At 45.6% G+C, this 18,247-nt stretch overlaps 1 protein-coding gene and 1 non-coding gene across 2 annotated transcripts; one reads left to right on the top strand and one right to left on the bottom strand.

Moving 5' to 3' along the window:
- The first annotated feature begins 7,314 nt into the window (after positions 1–7,314).
- Positions 7,315–10,227, top strand: LOC128723652 (actin-binding protein WASF3). The gene is made up of 4 exons (XM_053817414.1): positions 7,315–7,695; positions 7,767–8,927; positions 9,754–9,967; positions 10,043–10,227. The coding sequence occupies exons 1-4, from the start codon at positions 7,315–7,317 to the stop codon at positions 10,225–10,227; spliced, it is 1,941 nt and encodes a 646-aa protein (XP_053673389.1).
- Positions 10,228–15,351: 5,124 nt separating this feature from the next.
- Positions 15,352–15,425, bottom strand: Trnai-aau (transfer RNA isoleucine (anticodon AAU)). The gene has a single exon. It is a non-coding gene; the product is annotated as a tRNA-Ile (tRNA).
- Positions 15,426–18,247: the final 2,822 nt, after the last annotated feature.

The following is an 18,247-nucleotide window of genomic DNA, read 5'->3' as shown; positions in this document are numbered from 1 at the left end:
TCGATGCACACGCGCGCTCGATGTGTGGTGGAAAAGGTGTGCGTCCGTAGCACGGAAAACCATTAGGCCGTTCACTCTGGATTCACTTTCCATCCATATTCCTGGCCGGCGAGGAGAGGCTGCCGCAATGAAAGCTACAAGAGCCTGGGGCTCGTCTGCAGACGCCCTCACACACGCACGCACGTACGTTTTCTGGTGCGCGGTTTTCCACGTTTGTTTCTCGGGGGGAGGAAAAACTAGACGATCGACCCGCGTGTGGTGGGGTTAAAATAAATAATAACACAAATGGACGTACGTGGTGGTGTAGAGTGTATCTCTCGCCTCGCCAGGGTGCTATCGGCGTCATTTTGTATCTCTTTTTTTCACGCGTGGCGTACTTTGGGGGTGGATCTTTAAACGAACGCGCAACTGCCGGTTGATCTTGCGTGGCGAGGCTCAACGTAACACACGCTGGGGGAGAGGGAGGATTTTTAATGTTGTCTAGGCGGGTGTGTGTGAAGTGCAAAAAAAAGGCAATGTAAATAAAACCGCCGTCGGTTTCGCGATGCAGACACAGTGGCAAAAAACGCATTCGATGTTAAGGTTGAGTTGTGCCTATCATTTTTGGCGAATTTCGATACAGGTAAAATGTGTATCGCTACTTATGATCATTTTACGTTTCGTCATTATAGTGTGTTTTTTTTGTGAATGATTAAGCTATACATTTCTCCTTGTTGTGCTTTTATATGAGACGACCGTGAGTCTTTCAATAGCACACAATAAACGCTGCTCTGCTAGAATGACGTGGTTCCATTACTGCCTCACGTCAATCCCAATGTCTCCTCGAGTCGGACAACAAGTGCATCCGCAAAGGCACGAGACCGATTTGTTTACATTTAGGCGTTAGGTTGCCGAGTCCGGCCGTGGTCTAGCGGCTAGAGTTACCGGCGTTTACCACAAGCCAGCGGCGATGTAACCGTCGTGTAACGTTTCATCGCAGTTTTCCCCGGGTGGGCTGCAGTTTGGTGCATCCGCCGGCAACTAATGTGCAACCGAGGCAACCCCCGAACGAAGAAATTGGAGGAGTCCGTGCGAGGGAAACATATTTTACTTACCGGAATGCGAAGGTTTCTCCATCGCATCGCGGTGCACAGTGGAGTAGAGTTTATGTTTTTAATTGAATATAACACCCTAGAGCGAATGCCTCTCCCCTTTGCAGGAAAGATAACCGGCCACTTCCGTGTGCAATGCGTCCTGTTTGTTTGTTGAAGGTTGGCCACCGATGCGCCCATCCGGTGAAACGTGAAACGCCAGATGTGGAACAGCAAAAGCGTACTTGAAGCAGTCGTTCAATTTGTTTCATTGTGACTAATTTAGAGTCATTTTGTATTTGTGGGGTGGCTTTGAGGGGGAGATTTATTTTTTGAGAAGCTGCATGCTGACTCCATGGTTAGTGATTTTTGGTACATTTTGATGTTTGATGCATTGACTTTGAGGATGACATTTGGAAGTAAATATTCCCTTTTTTAAGGTCGTTTATTTTGCAGTATTTTGTTTCGTACAAAGCTTCTGAAAACAAAAATTATTACGTGAATTCTTTTTTCGTCAACAATTTCAATCATCCCAACAGGGCAGCATATAATTAGTCTCGCATAAGCAGCAATTTCTCCTGAAAGGGTCGGTTCGATTTATTCCTCGATAAATTACGACTCCAGGCATTTGATGGCACGCCAGGAAAGCACAACACACGTGCATCAGCACACCACACCCTGAACAGACACAACAAACGCTCATGAAGGATTAGCCGCTGTTTACCGATGCCCGTCATAAATTCTAGCCCAAATGGAACTAAAACAAACAACCGAATGTCGCGCCTCGTCGGTCGCTGTTTCATCAAACGGGAAGCAAAACGTTTATCCACCATCGGATTGGCTGGGAATTCGGGGAAAATTTAGCACCGAACTCGACCTGGGATGGGAGGTTTCGATGCGTGCATGCCCGTGGGTCCGTTCCTGTTTACAAAACCGACATCGCGCACCTTGGAAGGAAAGCTTGCCGAGAGAGGCTTCCTTGACGATTTACTCAAGTGGAGCAAACGCTTTAGGATGGGGTCGAAGGAGACAACGACTTCGTGTTCCTCGTATAGCTATCTAAACGTTAGATGAGTTATGAGGTTTTGGTTCAAATTCGCTTTGCTTACTGTAGGCTTTGCCATAATTTATTCATTTTGAATTTTCTAAGCGTGTCGTAAAAGAAAATTGTCATCCAAGAATTATTAGGCCCTTTTATGAATTCTGCGTCGGTAAGGAGGATCTAGCAAATAAAAGTGTTTATACTTTTATTGAAGGCTCTAATTAAACTTACGTCCTTACGTATTATAATGCTGCTGGTACTTCCTTTCCCAAATCCTTGTCTCTCTTGTTTCAAACATTCGAAGCGAAGAAATTACTGTTCCTAACACACGGCATCATAAACCCCTGAAACACAAACAACTCAATGTGATGGAGAAAGCAACAAAGAAAATAAAACCATTCCAACAATTTCTTGATGGCGAATTGGAATTGGATGGCTTCGGGGATTCGGAAACACAGCACCACACGCAAAAGAACAGCTTCGGTAGGAGCGCCCGTAGTCCCGAGGTAGCCCGGTAAAATCTTCGCGCCGTTTTTCTTGCCCTCTTGTGGTGAAAGGGAGCGAAACCTTTCTCCGCTGCCGGGACTGGCACAAATTTCCTATCACGATGTTCGACGAACGCGCGCGTTCTAATTCCGCACTACGACGGCAGAAGCAGAGAACCGTGAAGCAAAGGTGCCCCGCGAATGGGTTTTGATTTAATTTATGGGCTTCGCGAAGAAGTGAAAAAAAAACAACACAAAATGCACAGTTCTCTGGTCGATGGCATAGGGTCAAATTGGGCCCAGGCTCTCGGGCCTGGTAGATCGATAGCGGCCAGGAGCTAATGTGAAAGTGGGGAGAAAAATGCCTTTCCAGTCGGTCGTGTTCATCTCTTGCGCAACTGGTGTTTAGGAACGAAGGGTGTCCGCATGCCACGCCATGAATCCATTCCACCCATTGCCTTGTATAGTGTTTCTAATATTTTGTGATGAAAGACAGTGCAGACAAATTTTATCATTCTTCACCTTATTTTTGTCAAGATTTTAGAATATATGCGCTGTGTTGCTTAATGCGTTGTGGAATTCGAAGTACTATGCGGGAAAATATGTACGATCCTAAGATTTACTGCAGGGGAGTTTTTCTTTTCCTTATTAAAAATCTCCTCAAAAGCTAAGCTTGTTGAGAAATCCACAATTTTCTCTATTTTTCCCAACCTCTGGCAATAAAACACTATCTACTTTTTTCAATGGACAGCCGTAAATGCAGTTTTATGGTGTTTTGATTGCGTATCTTTTTATGTTCCAATCAGATTGTCGAAATGTGTTTATTTTTGTTTCTAAAGATGACTCTCAGGGGAAAATAATTATCTCAGTTGAGCCACTTCCGTTCGTGAAGATATGCTAATTAACATATCTTTTTCCCCAGATTGCAAGCTAACGGGGGTTGTGACGGTGCATCAAATCGGTTAACGATTTGAGTTCCCTGCTTTGAATTCCGTACATGTTATGACTCAACATTGCATATTTGCGTCTTAGCGTTGTTTACTAAGGTGAAGCATATTTTCGAACGTAGTCCAAATTGCCTGTTGTGGTTTAATCCCTCAACTCCGACGAGCCGTTTATTACAAAGTAGATAAGATAAACGAAGTCCTCCCCGTGGTAATCCTAGCGCTAGCGGGATATAGCGATCATGCTGGGAGTAATAACGTGCCCGGGTGTATTCTGTCTCGACTCTAGTAAACCGCCACTTAACTAACTCTCTTTCCCGCCACGATCACCGGAGTGGCGGTTGTTGAAAGAAAGTGATCATACTTTCCGAACGGAGTGTTTCGCGCACGGGGTGTATTTGCTTAGCGCTGCTGCTGCGTTGATTTACGCACTCCAGACGGGTTGCTTTTCGCTTCCCTCCGCCAAAAGGCACTAGCGCAGCGGAATCGGCGGCATATTTTTGTCGGCAAACGGGGCGAGAATGATATTATTGTGCGGAGCGGCAAAGGGTTCCTTCATTTTCCTTTGCCGGCCGCCCCGGTGCGCTCACTGGAGGAGATCATTTTAATGGCTTAGCTCGAACGGGGTCGGCTTGTTATGATGATGAGAGCAACGGCGAGGAATGCCTTTGAGTAAGGGTACACAGTACAGGGCCGCTGCTAGGGCACCGAGACCCTTCGATCGCAAAAATGAATCGGTGGCCTCGGTCTCCTAGGAAAGGCCCTGAAGGGCAGCGCTAGTGAGGCACGAGTGTGCAAATATGCAAACAATTAAACATCTTTATGACATCATCTGTGCGAGAGACAGAGAGAAAGAGAGACATGATGGGGATGATGTGATGAGGTGTGCCTTGGAGTTTAGAATGTATAAAAAAAACTGTTAATCCGCCATTTCCGACGCACACAAGCTGCAAAAGAATACTCTCTCAAGCAAAAGGTGTTAAGTATGCAATTTCGATGCATCGCTATGATACAGCTATTTATGCGTTTTGCCATAGTACTCATCTTAACCAGCTCTACAAAACAATAGCGGTAGCAACATAACGGATGTCTGTTGCATTAATTATTACTGCTAAAGGGCATTTAACTGTTTCTATTATTTTTATGTGCATTTTAAGTGTGATCACGATTTAACGAATATGATTATCACTATTAATTTATGTTTATGATGTGTATCGTTGAGTGGAAAGATAGTTTAGAAGAAGCAATTCCTTCATGTATTTTTGTATCGTATAAAACAGTGAGCTTTCATCTCTATCCTTTTAGTAGATCATGGCAAAGCACGGCTGCATTGAATATCGATTCAAAGAAATATATATAATCTATTGCTAAAATATAACTCGCTTTCGTTGCTGCATCTCGTGCAAGACCTAGAAAATTGATCCATCAAACCCTACTCGAAATAATCTTATCTCATCTCACGCCCGGTCCAAAAATTATCCCGTTGCCGCCAATTGCTCAATACAACTTGGTTCGTTGGAATGGAGCCCACCACGATATGTGCTGCGAATTCTTCTCCGGTACGGGTTCTCTCGTGGCCCACGAGACCCTTTTGGATCGTTGTTCACGTTTTAAAAAGGAGATAAAGAAAACGAGATCAATCGGCTGGTAGTGGCCGCCCGGCGGCTTGCTTTCTAAGCACACTTGGCTAGCATGCCGCAATGCCGTGCCCATAGAAGCTCTACCGGATCCACCTGGCTGCCCTTCGCACACCCTACGACTTCGCCCTTCCCTCCTATGCAGCCAATTATGTGTGGACACGAAACCCAAAACCCTTCAGCACCGTCACAACCGCAGATTTTCATCGCCTAATCACCACACCATTGCCTTTCGGTGCCATTCTCTTCTCGCTAGGTGCTTTCTTCTCTCTGTTGCCCTGCGCCACATTAGCCACCTCCCCGGTGGTCGACTTCTTCGGCGAACGAGTGCGAACATGGGCCCCAGAGCAACCTACTTTACCACCGGGGATCGCATTTTGCTCGCATTCCGAGCCGACGTAGAGATAAAGCTGCACCGATAGGCGTTTTTCCCATTTTCTTCGGCCGGTGGTTTTATGTCGTTTTCCCTCAGCATGGCGAGTGTGTGCGTCGTTTCATGTGTTTTGTCACAAAAAATGTTTCTTTTTGTTTTTTGTTTTATTGAATTTCTATGTTTCTTTCCGATTACTTGTGCGTGTTTGTGTTATTTTCTTTGATTTACAAGCCAACAAACCGGCGTAAACTAACATGAAAACGCCCGCCCGTACGATAGGGAGTAAGGAAACTCCCTCTTAGTACATGTCCTAATGCGATCATGTTCACATTCAAAAAATTGAGCTGTCATTAGTTAATTTTGACACCACCCTTTTTTGAGTCAAGAAATTGTGGTTTTTTACAGCATGTTGGAATGGAAAACGAATATGTCTTTTTCCTTGCATCGACTACGTTTGTTCTAAACCGAAATCTTACGATCAAACCTGTGACACTGCCATCAGCGCCTGAGCATGGTTTATTTTTGGACACTTGTACTCGCCACCGACCTCCGATGACGAACAAAACGCATCCGTTTTCAATTAAACTCGCTTGATGTCACGAAAAAGCGAATTGAACGTGACATCTGCTCCTGAAGTGCAGACGCAAATGCGCCCATTTTCGGGGCAGATATTCATCTTACGACACGGCGCGTGTTGGGAAGGAAATAGAGAATCGTTTAAATTGAAAAATAACCGCTTATAGCCCTCATCATACTCATGCTGTTCGTGCTTCGTTATTTCATTTATCTCGCATTACCGTTCATAAATTATGCTTAATTTGGAGAAGGGAGGAGCATAAAAAATACACGCCCGTTCGAATCCCCAGAGTTGGTTGGTGTTTTTTTTTCTTTCCCGCCTTGGAAAGGCAATCTTTGTTGGTGTGTGCCGCGTGATTGAGACCGAAAGCAGCAGCTGGCGAATTTCCAGTGCAATTTTCACGCAAAAATGGCCTCGTTTTGTGCCATGGTAGTAAAGCTGCGAGTGTGAATAACGCCCGGACGGTGATTTGCATGCATCACGCCCTATCCGAGATAAACGCTAGACAGCTTTTGACTCGCTTTCGAGCGATACGATCGCGAAAAAACAGCTGATCAGGAGCAGCAGCGTGAACAAGAGGGGACAAGCATTAAATTAACATAATCGCTCACTTCCCCCCACACTACCGTCGAGAGTCGTTGACTCTTTATGCGACCGCGGGAGACCTAGATTCGATTCGCAGGAGTGTACGATCGCAAGCCGTCCACACCACGTCCGGATGTGCCCTTTGGGTTGGGACAGAAAAATAATTAACTCCATTAGCGTTTGATAGCAATCCGTGCATGGGAGCTTTCCCCCGATCGGTAATTCCATTCGCCTGGAATTGGAAATCCCGCTCCACACTATCCGCCATGCACATGACTGATTATATTTTTCCCTTGTTTTCCCTCTTCTGCAGATTTAAAATGTAGCAGACTGTGCACGCACGCGCAGCAGTATGTAGGACGAACCGTGGCATCCAATCATCAGCATCCGGTTGAGGAAATCTCGCATTAGGCCAGCTCGAGCAAGCGAGATCGTGCGGGAAGGCATCATTAAACCCCTCGGGGTGGTTTTGTTTGATTCACTCCCGGTGTAGATTGAAAGCAGCCCTTCCTTGCGGGCACGACGCCGTGTGTGGCCCCTGCCGTGAAACAAACCGCGTTCCCGATTAGTTAGTTCAGTCCGGTGTCAAAACCGCCACAAGATGCCGCTTCCGAAGCGCCTAGTGCAGCCGGTGTTCGTCGCACGATCGGTGTACGTGCGTGAGGAACTCCCGGCGGAACTGGAGACGGTCACCAACACGACACTCACGAACATCGTCCGGCAGCTATCATCGTTGTCGAAACATGCGGAGGATCTTTTTGGAGAGCTGGCACGAGATGCGGGTGGTTTGGCCGAGCGGGCTAACTCGCTGCAGGCACGTATTGACCGGCTCGCGATGAAGGTAACCCAGCTAGACAGTACGGTCGAGGAGGTGTCACTGCAGGACATCCAGCTGAAGAAGGCGTTCAAGAGTGCCACCATGTTCGATCAGCAAATTTTCTCCCGCGCCACCATGCCGTCGGCGATGCTGGAGGTGTACAAGGTGAGTAAATCTGGTGATGATGCTTTATCGGTTGCCTATATCTAATGTTTTTGTTTTATCACCTTCCGTAGACGTGTGACAAACCGCCTCCGCTGGACAAGCTCAATTGCTACCGGGACGACGGTAAGGATGGGCTGAAGTTCTACACCGATCCGAACTACTTCTTCGAGCTGTGGCGGCAAGAGATGCTAAAGGACACCGAGCGCGTGATGCACGATCGTGGCAAGAAGGTGCACAAACCGCGGACCGAAGGTGGTGCAGATGGTGGTGGTCGGCAGAAGAAACGGCCACGTGCACCGCACAACACACGCGAAAAGCAACGCCAACGGGCCATCGGTCACGGGGAAACGCTGATGCCAAATAACGTCATCTACCGCACGCCGAATGCGATCGTCGGTTCGCAGGAGGAAGCGATTTACAATAGCGCGTTGGCCGGTGGTGGCAGCATGATCTACGATTCCCGGTCATCCTCGGCGATGGGCGGTAGTAGTAGCGGTGTCGGTGCAAACCGTCCCAACTCGATCGAGCTCCGGCGAAGCTACCAGCAGCCGAATGAGATGGTTGATGGTGGTGGCTATGCGCCACCCTCACCCGGTGGTGGTTATCATCAGCACCAGCAGATGACACTCCATCAACAACAGCACATGCAGCAGCATGGTGCCGGTGTCTACCAGCAGCAGCAACCGATCTATGATCAATACGGTAACGCGTCGATTTACGGTTCCGGTGCGAATCAGATGTCCCAGGAAAGCCTGTACGCACCGGGAACTCCTTCGCGGTCGAAGTCACGACCATCCCAGCCTCCACCGGCTCCACCATCATCGGGCAGTGGCGGTGGAACACCAAACGCATCGAATGCGAATACGCCGACACGCAGTCGCAGCCTCTCGACTGGCCGTGACAATCTGCCTCCGCCGCCACCAATTCCGGAGGGCCTGCAGTCTCCACCGCACACTATGGCCAACGGAGGCACGAGTGTCGCTGCGAAGATGCTCTTGAACCGGTCTGGCTCGCGGGCAGGCTCACCGCAGCTTGGCATGACGGGTGGCCAGCAGCAGCAACAGCAACACCCGCACCAGCACCAGCAGGTCGTCGTGCAGTCGATGATGGACCAGAACCAGCTGGCACTGGCCCAACTGAACCAGCAGATCAGCAACCTGAACAATCTCAACATGCAGCTGAACCAGATGTCGATGAACGATCTGCCGCCGCCACCGCCGATACCGGAGCAGGTGAGCGCTTAGAAAGGGTTCTTTTCGCTTAGGTCATGCGGGTGATATTTCTCTAGCTAAGGACAATTCTTCGAGTGGAGAAGCTAGGCCAAGAGCTAGCATATTCGCTAACGCTGACAAACGTCCATTGCAGTCCAAAGCGCTCTTCCATAACACCGTCTTCGTTCGTCTGCTTTCGTCGTCTGCTGCATCTGAATAGCAAAGATAACTATGGCTATCGAATCTCACTTGCTTGATAGTAAACCACGCTCTAGTTGTTGACAAAGTTAACGCACAGTTCGAGTGGTGATTGAAAATCAGCTCACAAACAAGCGCATTTCGTATTCTCCTTAATTTTGACGATTCTTCCCCATAGCGCAATGAATTCATGTCGCTTTGGAGCAGCTAGATGATGATGTTAAGAGTTATCTACCTGTATATGGGTATGCGGAGTGTTTTTGGTTGCAGTTTTGTCTAAGTTGACTTAATTTGTGGTGGTGCATGATGTACTTTCAACTGTTAATGTGAATAAGATCTGTGTTGCATTTCATTTCGAGATTAAAAGAATCTCATCGCGTTTAACATTTTCTGTCCAATTCTGTGATTTTCACATGTAAGGAATAACATTTAGCTCTAGACTATTTCAAACATGACCATATAACTACAAGCTGTTTTAAAATTGATACCATATTTATCCACAAAACATGAATGTTATCATTATGATTGATCATGTGATTTTTTTCTTATATTCAATTTTGAATAACCATATATGTATACACATAAAACACTATGATAAGTTGTACTAATTGGATGTTCTTCTACGCCCTGCTTATGGTCAATCTTACAGTTATCACCTAAACAGTCGCCACCAAATGTAGCACCTCCGCCTCCACCGCCACCTCCACCAATGCTGGACGGCCCAATGAGTCCATCGAAGATGCCACTGGCCAATGGCGATCTGTACAACATGCCGAAAATGCACCAACTGAAGAAAATCCCGCCGCAGGAGAAGATTACCTACGATGATCCCCGTAGCGATTTGATGAAGGCCATCCGAGACGGTATGTGTGCGCTATTTCCTAGGCTATTCCATGCCCCATAGATTCTCTAATCGTCTTCGTTCTTTACTGTTGTAGGCATCAAACTGCGCAAGGTGGAAAAACAAAACCACGAAGCGAAGGAGAACGATCGCAACAAGGGACTTCATGATGTAGCCTCGATCCTGGCTCGACGCGTCGCGATCGAGCTGTCAGAGTCGGAGTCATCCGAAAGCGATGAGGACAGCGAGGGCTGGCAGGAAACGAACGAAACGTCCGCATGACATCAGGAGAGCGTTGCGGCCGGCGGTGGCAAGAAAAAGTGAAACAAGGTGTAGCGTCTCTTCCGGTAGGGCGAGATCCTTCTAATAACGTGACAAACCGTGATGGCGGGATGTCCAGCTGAAGTGAAACGCGCAGGCTCGATATGATCGACTCGTGTGGAAGGATCATTCCCATTCAGTAGGGAAGGGACGCGCATATTGGTTCTTTTCGCCCCGGGCGTAATCGACGATCCGGTGCAACATATAGACGGGTTTATTTTTCGTTTTCGGTGTATATTTATTTCGCGAACCAACCAATGTGGTGGAGTTCGTTCCGGTTCTCTGGTGGTTCCGAATGAACGGGCAAACTTTTGTATGAGAGATTATTATGAGTTGTATTTAGTGCTGCGGGGAATGCGAAATCAACGGGTACCGCGCGTACCGTTTAGTTCTGTTTAGTTTGTACAAAGTTAATTTTCACTATTTATATACAAAGTAGCGCAACGAGCATCGACAGGTGGTTTTGAATGATAAACGTAGGATGTGGTTACCCGATCATGCTGATCGAAACAGATTCACTTGTTGCGGATACAAACTAAAAGCATTCTGTATAGGCGTTTTTTCCCATTTTTATTTTAATAGCGTATGTTCGATCGCGTTTCTTTACTCAGCATAGGTACCATCTGTTTCTTGCAAAAGTAGAGCATCTCTCACATCGCACCCTCTCGCTGGATCAAGCGGGTGGGGTGTTGGGAAATCAAAACACGACGGTACACCAAAAAAAAGCGGCGCCGCTCACGTCAAGAAGCGTTTTGAAACCTCTAAACAGAAACGTTAGGACGGTCGCGGACGGTGCACCATGTAGCGGTCACAAGAGCAAAGAAGCAAAGTTTACAGTTTATAAGAGGCAAAGTTTGTAAACATAGCGTTACACCAATGTAGTCATAAGATAGTCGCGGCCGCGGTCATTTGCCAAGTAGTAGCAGTGAAGCAGAAAAATGCCGAACGAGGATGCCAAACAGAGGGAGAGATAGGAAACATTTTTCAAGCAAACACAAGCGTTTTCTTCAGGTAGCGATGTAAATGGCTGTCTTGTAAAAAAAACAGCCGCCTCCTAGCTGTTGGAGAAGTAGATGTGGGGAAGGTTATAGTGCTTTCGCTCCTTCCAGTTCCGGTGTAGAAACGATTTAACATTGGTATGCATTTAGGTCCAATGGTTGGCATTTGGCTGATCTCTGATCTGGATACGCTTTAGCTATGCTTAGCAGCGGTTAGTGATGTTTGAGGATAATTTGCTCTAAACTGTTGCATTTTGTGCTTTCAATCTGTCGCTCTTAAAGTATGGTTGAATCGCACTCGTAGTGAAATGTTGAACAATAACGTTTTTCTGTATCTTCGAGTAGAGTTGATACATATATATATATATTTTAGTTTTTTTTGCGAACTTGGTTCGAAAGTAGAGCATGGCAGTGCGACGGCGAGCATATTAGCGTTCCGAATCCGAGGAACGTGTCGAATAACTGCTGTGTTTGTTTTCGGTGCGAAAAGATTCCTAATTACTGTCACCGAACAACGATTTAAACGCTTGTTTAGCTCCTCTAACCCATCAGTTGCACAATAAAGCGAACGAGATACACATTATGGATAGAAGTAATACAAAAAAGACATTAAAATGTAGAATATTTAAATAGCAATGGTGAGCAAATTGTGCTACAGCGTGTTGAAATGGGGTGCATAAATCTTGCATTTGTAACTCGCGGTACGGTCGACGTTTAGCTGATGCTCGATATTACCGAAACGTAAATGGCAAAAACAAACATTACAACGCTCAAATGCTCTCAAAGGGAGTACACAATGCTTATGGTGCGCATAGCTGCCGTTTGGCTGCAACGATTCTTGAAGACATTTCCTGCATTTTGCTTTTTCCGTGCTTTGCTGTCTTTCAAATTCATCCGCTAACCAGTGTGTAATGTTATGAAAATGATTTAAAGTCCAATGTCTTTCTGGATATAGCGCTCAAACGTTTCATTTTTAAGTTATATCGTTCTAGTGTTAAAATCTATCCCAAAATGTTTGCTATCGCTAATGCTTTCCCTGCTTAAACGTGAGGCGTTTTAATTTTATTTTGCGCTCTTCATACGCTGATAATAAAAAAAACCTTTATCCTTTCAAACAATGAAGAAAGACATGACAAACCAAAACACGATACAAGTCTGCACTTTTCGCGAACATTTCCACGAGATGCAATTGCGTGATTTGTGTACGTTGCAAGCGGATACGTTAGAAAGATTACTACATTTAGTGCATTCCCATTCAAAAAAAAACTAAGAAAAAAATAGCAAAACAATAATAAAACAAAAACCTCCCATGCAGAACTAGGATGATAAATGCGAATGCCTAAAAGGCGCACCACACAGTCCTACAGTCACAGTGTTACTGCAATAGCCTCCGCAAAGCCACTAGGCGCTTATCTGTGGGTCGTCAAACAGTTATGAAACATATTATGAATTGATAAATTATAGATAGTTAACCAAGTAATACTGCAAACCAACCAATATCTTCCCCGTTGCAACAACGGCATCAGCGCACAGTCGCGTATGATATTCACTGAATCTACACAATGCAAAACTGACAAACCAGTACCATTATACTAGCGAATGTAAGCCCCACAAACCGGAAGCACACTCTCCACGGACAACCCCGGAAAGACCGTTGGGTATGCGCAGTAAGGCCTTCTGATATTAGGGAACGAACCGATCGAGAGTTGGCAATCATTGCACGCTGTCTCTGCTCATGTAAGACGGAGGGTTTCCCCGTGAGGAAATGATAAAAAAAACCTAACCGAAGGACTACATTTTTAGGGAGACGGTTCCACCGGTTTCCCAAATAGCTTCATCCCCGTTCACTGTTTAACTTTAGTAACAGAAATGTACGAAAGAGAGAGAGAGAGAGAGAGAGAGAGAGAGAGAGAGAGAGAGAGAGAGTTGTGCGCTAAACGTTGAGTCTTGTACATGTAAAGAAGAAACGAAATGTTTCCGAAATGATTATTTTATAGTTCTATACATATATACATATATAAGTGAAATTTCTTTCTTTCTTTTTTTTGTTATGAAAGCTGAAATACGTCACCCTCCGTGGTTTCCTTTCGTGCAAGCCTGTACATGTATTATAAGTTCTTTAAATAATATGTAAAATGACTTTAAGTGAAAGAGAACGGGGAATACATTTAGTAAAACAGTGTCAAGTGGGGGAAGAGCGAGTGAAGTGCAAGCAAAGCAACAAACCACAAAATGAGTAATCGCAGAAAAAATAGCGCGGACAGTTTCATGTAATATTATTAGTCGGGATCAGAAGCAACATACAATTGATCATGATAATTAGACAACTAATCGAGGAAATAAAGTGAAACTTGCAAGAAAAAAGAGACGTGAGCTTTACTGCCCATGTTTAATTACTCGTCGTCCAGCGTTGTGTGTAGGGGCAGGTATGTTTGTGCGACCCGAGCAGACTGCAGCACGCTTTCGCGTTATTGAGGAAGCGGACATCTAATGAGATCGGGAGCGGAAATGAGCAGCTGGCGTGGAGTAGGTCAGTGCGCAACAGCAAACAGGAAGCGTGTGGCCGATGATGATGGCGCGTGTTGGTGAAATTAATGCGCTAAATAAGGGCATCTCTTATCAGCCACGCGAAACGAGACCCTCGCTGGAGACGCTACGTCAAAACACACGGTCGCAAAACGAGCCACGATCTTGACACGGGATCTTGGACGATCGTACTCGTCGTTTAGATGTTCTTGGAGGTCCACGAGTGCGGTGTTAGAATTGCGCAGCATCCAGATCGGCGCGAGTGGAGAGTTTGACCCAAGTTCGAATCGCTTTGCGCACGTTTGGTCAAGAAGTAGAAGTTCCTGCCACCGATAACGTTAAGGGGGAATGGCTCTGAAAGCGATCCAAGGTCTCCTGTGCGCGGTCCATTTGATGACGAACGTTTTGTTTTTGTTGTGGAATTATACTTCGCATCTGCGAAATTATTGTTTACCGAACCTTCCTCTGATGGAGTCATTTCCGCCACTCGGCAGTTGTGTAATGACGTCGCCGGCAAGGGGTTTTCCCCCCCGGGGGAACTTATTTTTTTCCTATCCGAAAACACATTTTCATATTTCAACAGAAAGCTGTCGGATGGAATGCCTACCGTCGTCCGTTTATATGCATCGTTACAATATCCGGTGAAAAATCCAATGATGAGCGAAAATGGGCATGCTCAACAATTATATGTGTTTTGAAAATAAAGCAAATTAAACAAATCCATCGTGTAACATCAATCACGTGTAGTTGACCATTATTTGAATTCAAACAAATGCACTCAACCACCGCGCAAGCGGTTCCAGACGCACGCAGCCAGCCAATCCACGCAATTTTCGCCGATTTCGTTTGTGCATTTTGAGCCTCTTTTCGCGATTGCGAAGTACTAGGCGATCATGCACGGAGTAGGTAACAATCGATCGTCCCCCTGCTCACACAGCCAAAGCGAAATACATCACACCAACGGGATATCCATCCCACCCGCAGCAGCCGATTAGGGTGTCTCTCTTCCGCGAACCAACGAGCGCGTTATCACGGTCGCTCTCTTCTGCCCTGCGCGCCGGCCGTATATTGTCACATTCGTTGGCGGTTAATCCGGTACGGGTTCATAGGCGTGGGTGTGACAGAGAGTTCCGATGAGGCGATTGAATCAGCATCCTGCTAGTTGTTCTGCGACCCTGTTACAACTGGTACAAACGTTGCTCGCAGTCGAGCATTTTTCGGAAACACAATTTTTCTCGAAAACGAAGCCGCGCGCGTCCGAGGCACTTCGCGCGGTGTTTATTATTGTTTATTGATTGTTTGTATATCACGTGGTTTTCTAACATCATTGTGATAATAAAATCCATTGAATAAATAATTCAAATGTATATTTTAAAATTATTTTTATTTCTCATTTGTCTGTTTTATAAAATGTGGGTAACATATAATACATAAAAATATTAGTTAACCCTAGAAAGTACTTCACGTGAAATGGAAAATAGGAAGTGATTAGTTTATTTACTTTATAATTACAAAACAAAGATTAAAAGGAAAATATATCAAGAAAAAAAACTTCCTGGTCTGGCTCCAGAGAGGATCGAACTCACGACCTTCGCGTTATTAGCACGACGCTCTAACCAGCTGAGCTATGGAGCCGCTTATAAGAGATTCCCTACAATTGCGATCGAGTGCTGGGGATCGTGTCTCGCTTGTTTATAAATACAGCACATGCGATAAGCGCGATCATGCGCATGTCGAGATTATATTGAAGCATTATGTGTTTGCTCGCGATTAGAACAATAAATGATTGCCTAAATTGTGATTAGAAGAAAAATTAAAGTTTTTTGTGCGATTCGTTCGTTCGGGTGTTTAAAACAAAATATGAATGAATGTTATTTATTTGCATGTTGCTTTGGGCCCAGTTTTATTTGTTTATGTTCTATAGCGTACACTTGGTGTTTGAATCATTAAACTTATTAAAAATAAACGATGACGTGATCGAAGGTTCTGAGCAGGAGTTATTTATAAAATATACACGCCTCCATAGATTTCTCATTTTCTGTAATAAACAAATTATACAGCTTCTTACTACTCTAGCCGATTCGATCAATAAAATTAACAGCATAAACGTTTGGAATTCCTTCGTACTGCAAGCTCATTTCACTTTTTCTCTACATATCCATCATTTCTTCACTCCCAACGTCATATAGTGATCCATTCTTGAGGTCGTATACATTTTTTTTAAAGAAACCCCAAGGAACAGCACCTTGGCGTCGATGCACTATTATCAGACACCCTGTTCGAGCCCTTCGAAGTGGCCTTCGACTTGGGCTTGGGACAAAATTACCCGCTGCATTCCATTGCCCTGTGCATTCCTTTTGATCGTTCCACCTGAAGCTAGCTCGCGGCCACTGCAATCTCACCGGAGTGATCGTACTCGGTCACCTTAAAAGGTGTCCAAGGCATCAAGAAATCGTTCTATCCATTGATCGGCGTTGATGGCCGTTCTCTTCCTGTTGCAAAAGAATAAGCTTTAATGGGTATAGAAATACGATGCGCTAAACATGCATCGTGTTTGTTATTACAGAGTGAAACGCTTGATTAACTATAATTTCTAGCATTTAAATATTGATCTCCATTTTCATAAGCACTCGAGCCTTTTTTTTGCTTCGCACTTTCAACCCGTTTCACTTACAACGCAACGAGTATTACAGCGAAAAGCCAACCTTTTCCGGCCTTTCTCCGCTCTTATCACGCTCGCAAGAAACACGCAAACCCATCACATATCGCGCCGACTTTTTTTTTTCATTCCTCCAGCCGCTGGAAAACGGTGCAGCGAGAATTGAGCGCTAATGATGATTTTATCTGCCGTCCCGATTGCATCACTATGCACGTCGGAGGAAATCCCGTGGCTGCAGCCATCGCACGCACTCGAAGCTGGCGCACAGCATAGTCGCTACTTAGCTATGCATGCGGCGCAACTGACTGGATCTGGAAAATGATTGAAAAATGGTGCGACCAGGAGTGGAGGGTTCACAGGCTACTCCATCTTCGAGGGAGGAAACCGCGGATTCTGCTGTTGCTGCAGGCCAAGTATGACAAGTTTTCGTACGCCGTGTTTCATCAGACATCAGTAGCAGAACCAGTTCGACGCACCTGATGCACGGCTGCGGAAGTGGATTGGAAGGTACGTTGAACACGAAGGGGTTAATTTAGTCTGCAGGACATCTGTAACGAGAGGCAAAATGAAACGGTACAGAACATTAGTAAACACACGGTTGTTGCACTTAGTGCAGTAGCTTATACACTAAAAATGAAAGTATACTCCTCAATACTTCCGGTTTTACTTGTGTTTTTAACAGTATTTTGTGCAAATTCTCATGAAAACTAGAAGCTTTTATCTACTTTCTTGTTTAATTGAATTTGTTGACTTAGGTTTGTTAGTAACAGTAACGTAATTTTGTTTTCTTAAAGTTTTATAATAACCATCGAATAAGTATATAGCAATATTTTGTCCAACTTGCCTCTAGATTTTTACACGAGATCTGCAATGGCGATCGCACAAGCAATCCAGAAACTTAACAACCTGCTTCGGGTTCATAATCACATCGCACACGCTTTCAAGCTGCCCCCACTGATAATGGGTAGGACGGGTGGCCTTGGTCGCACCAAAGATCGATAATTGTGCAGCCCGTGACGGAGATGAAGTTGCACGGGACGGGTGCATGAGAATGGGCGCGAGAACAAAATGAACAAAAAAACAACAACAACTCCGAACAAAAAGGGGAGAAGAAAATATGCACCCAACTAGTCATAATATCACCCCCCAGTCGTCCTGCTTCACAAATGATCTTTGACCGGTTCGAGAGCCCGTGGGCCCCCAGAGATCGAGCGGGCCCTTTTCGAGAGCACTGCTCCCGATTTCGCCCTTTCTAGTGTTCCCGCCGGTACGCTCCAGTAGTTGAAACAGGGCCTCCTTCTGATTGATGGCTGACCGTTTTCCGTCCATCCGTGGCGCCATACGCCGACCCTAGGAGGGTAGTTTTCCCCAGCCATAATCGGGGTGACATACGAAAACGGGGGCGAAGAGTGCCCCTTCTTTTCTCAGCTCGATCGCGCAGTCGATCATCAGCCGGGGTGTATAGTGTCTTTTTTTTTGCCTAATGATTCGGTCATGTCGTTGCGTCATCTAATGCGGAAACCTGGCCCCATGGGCTCACGGATTGCAGTGGTACGAGCTGAGGGTGGAGAAAAAAATGCAACCGATGAAAATTCGCACGCGCCGTCTCTTCCTTCTGTCCGGTACCTGCACGGGGTTTGTTGCAGTTGCAGCCGTTTGCTGTGCGAGGGAACCCGAAATGGCACTTTCAAATGCAAGCGAAACACTTTTCTTCTTGTTTTCTTTGCCCACTTCCGAAAGGGGTAGGTGCTTTTTGGTTAGCTGAGAGAGTGTTCATAAAATTACTCAATAGCTAATC

The sequence above is a fragment of the Anopheles nili genome, chromosome 3, assembly GCF_943737925.1.
Source record: "Anopheles nili chromosome 3, idAnoNiliSN_F5_01, whole genome shotgun sequence".
In the NCBI taxonomy this organism is placed as follows: domain Eukaryota; kingdom Metazoa; phylum Arthropoda; class Insecta; order Diptera; family Culicidae; genus Anopheles; species Anopheles nili.
Note: the sequence above shows the minus strand (reverse complement) of the source record. Positions and strands in the feature narration are given on the sequence as shown.

Excerpts from the sequence above, each read along its gene's own strand:
- LOC128723652 (XM_053817414.1), top strand. The coding sequence starts at position 7,315 with ATGCCGCTTCCGAAGCGCCTAGTGCAGCCGGTGTTCGTCGCACGATCG. Across the intron at positions 7,696-7,766 it reads CGATGCTGGAGGTGTACAAG|ACGTGTGACAAACCGCCTCC; the intron begins GTGAGTAAATCT and ends CACCTTCCGTAG. Across the intron at positions 9,968-10,042 it reads GATGAAGGCCATCCGAGACG|GCATCAAACTGCGCAAGGTG; the intron begins GTATGTGTGCGC and ends TTACTGTTGTAG.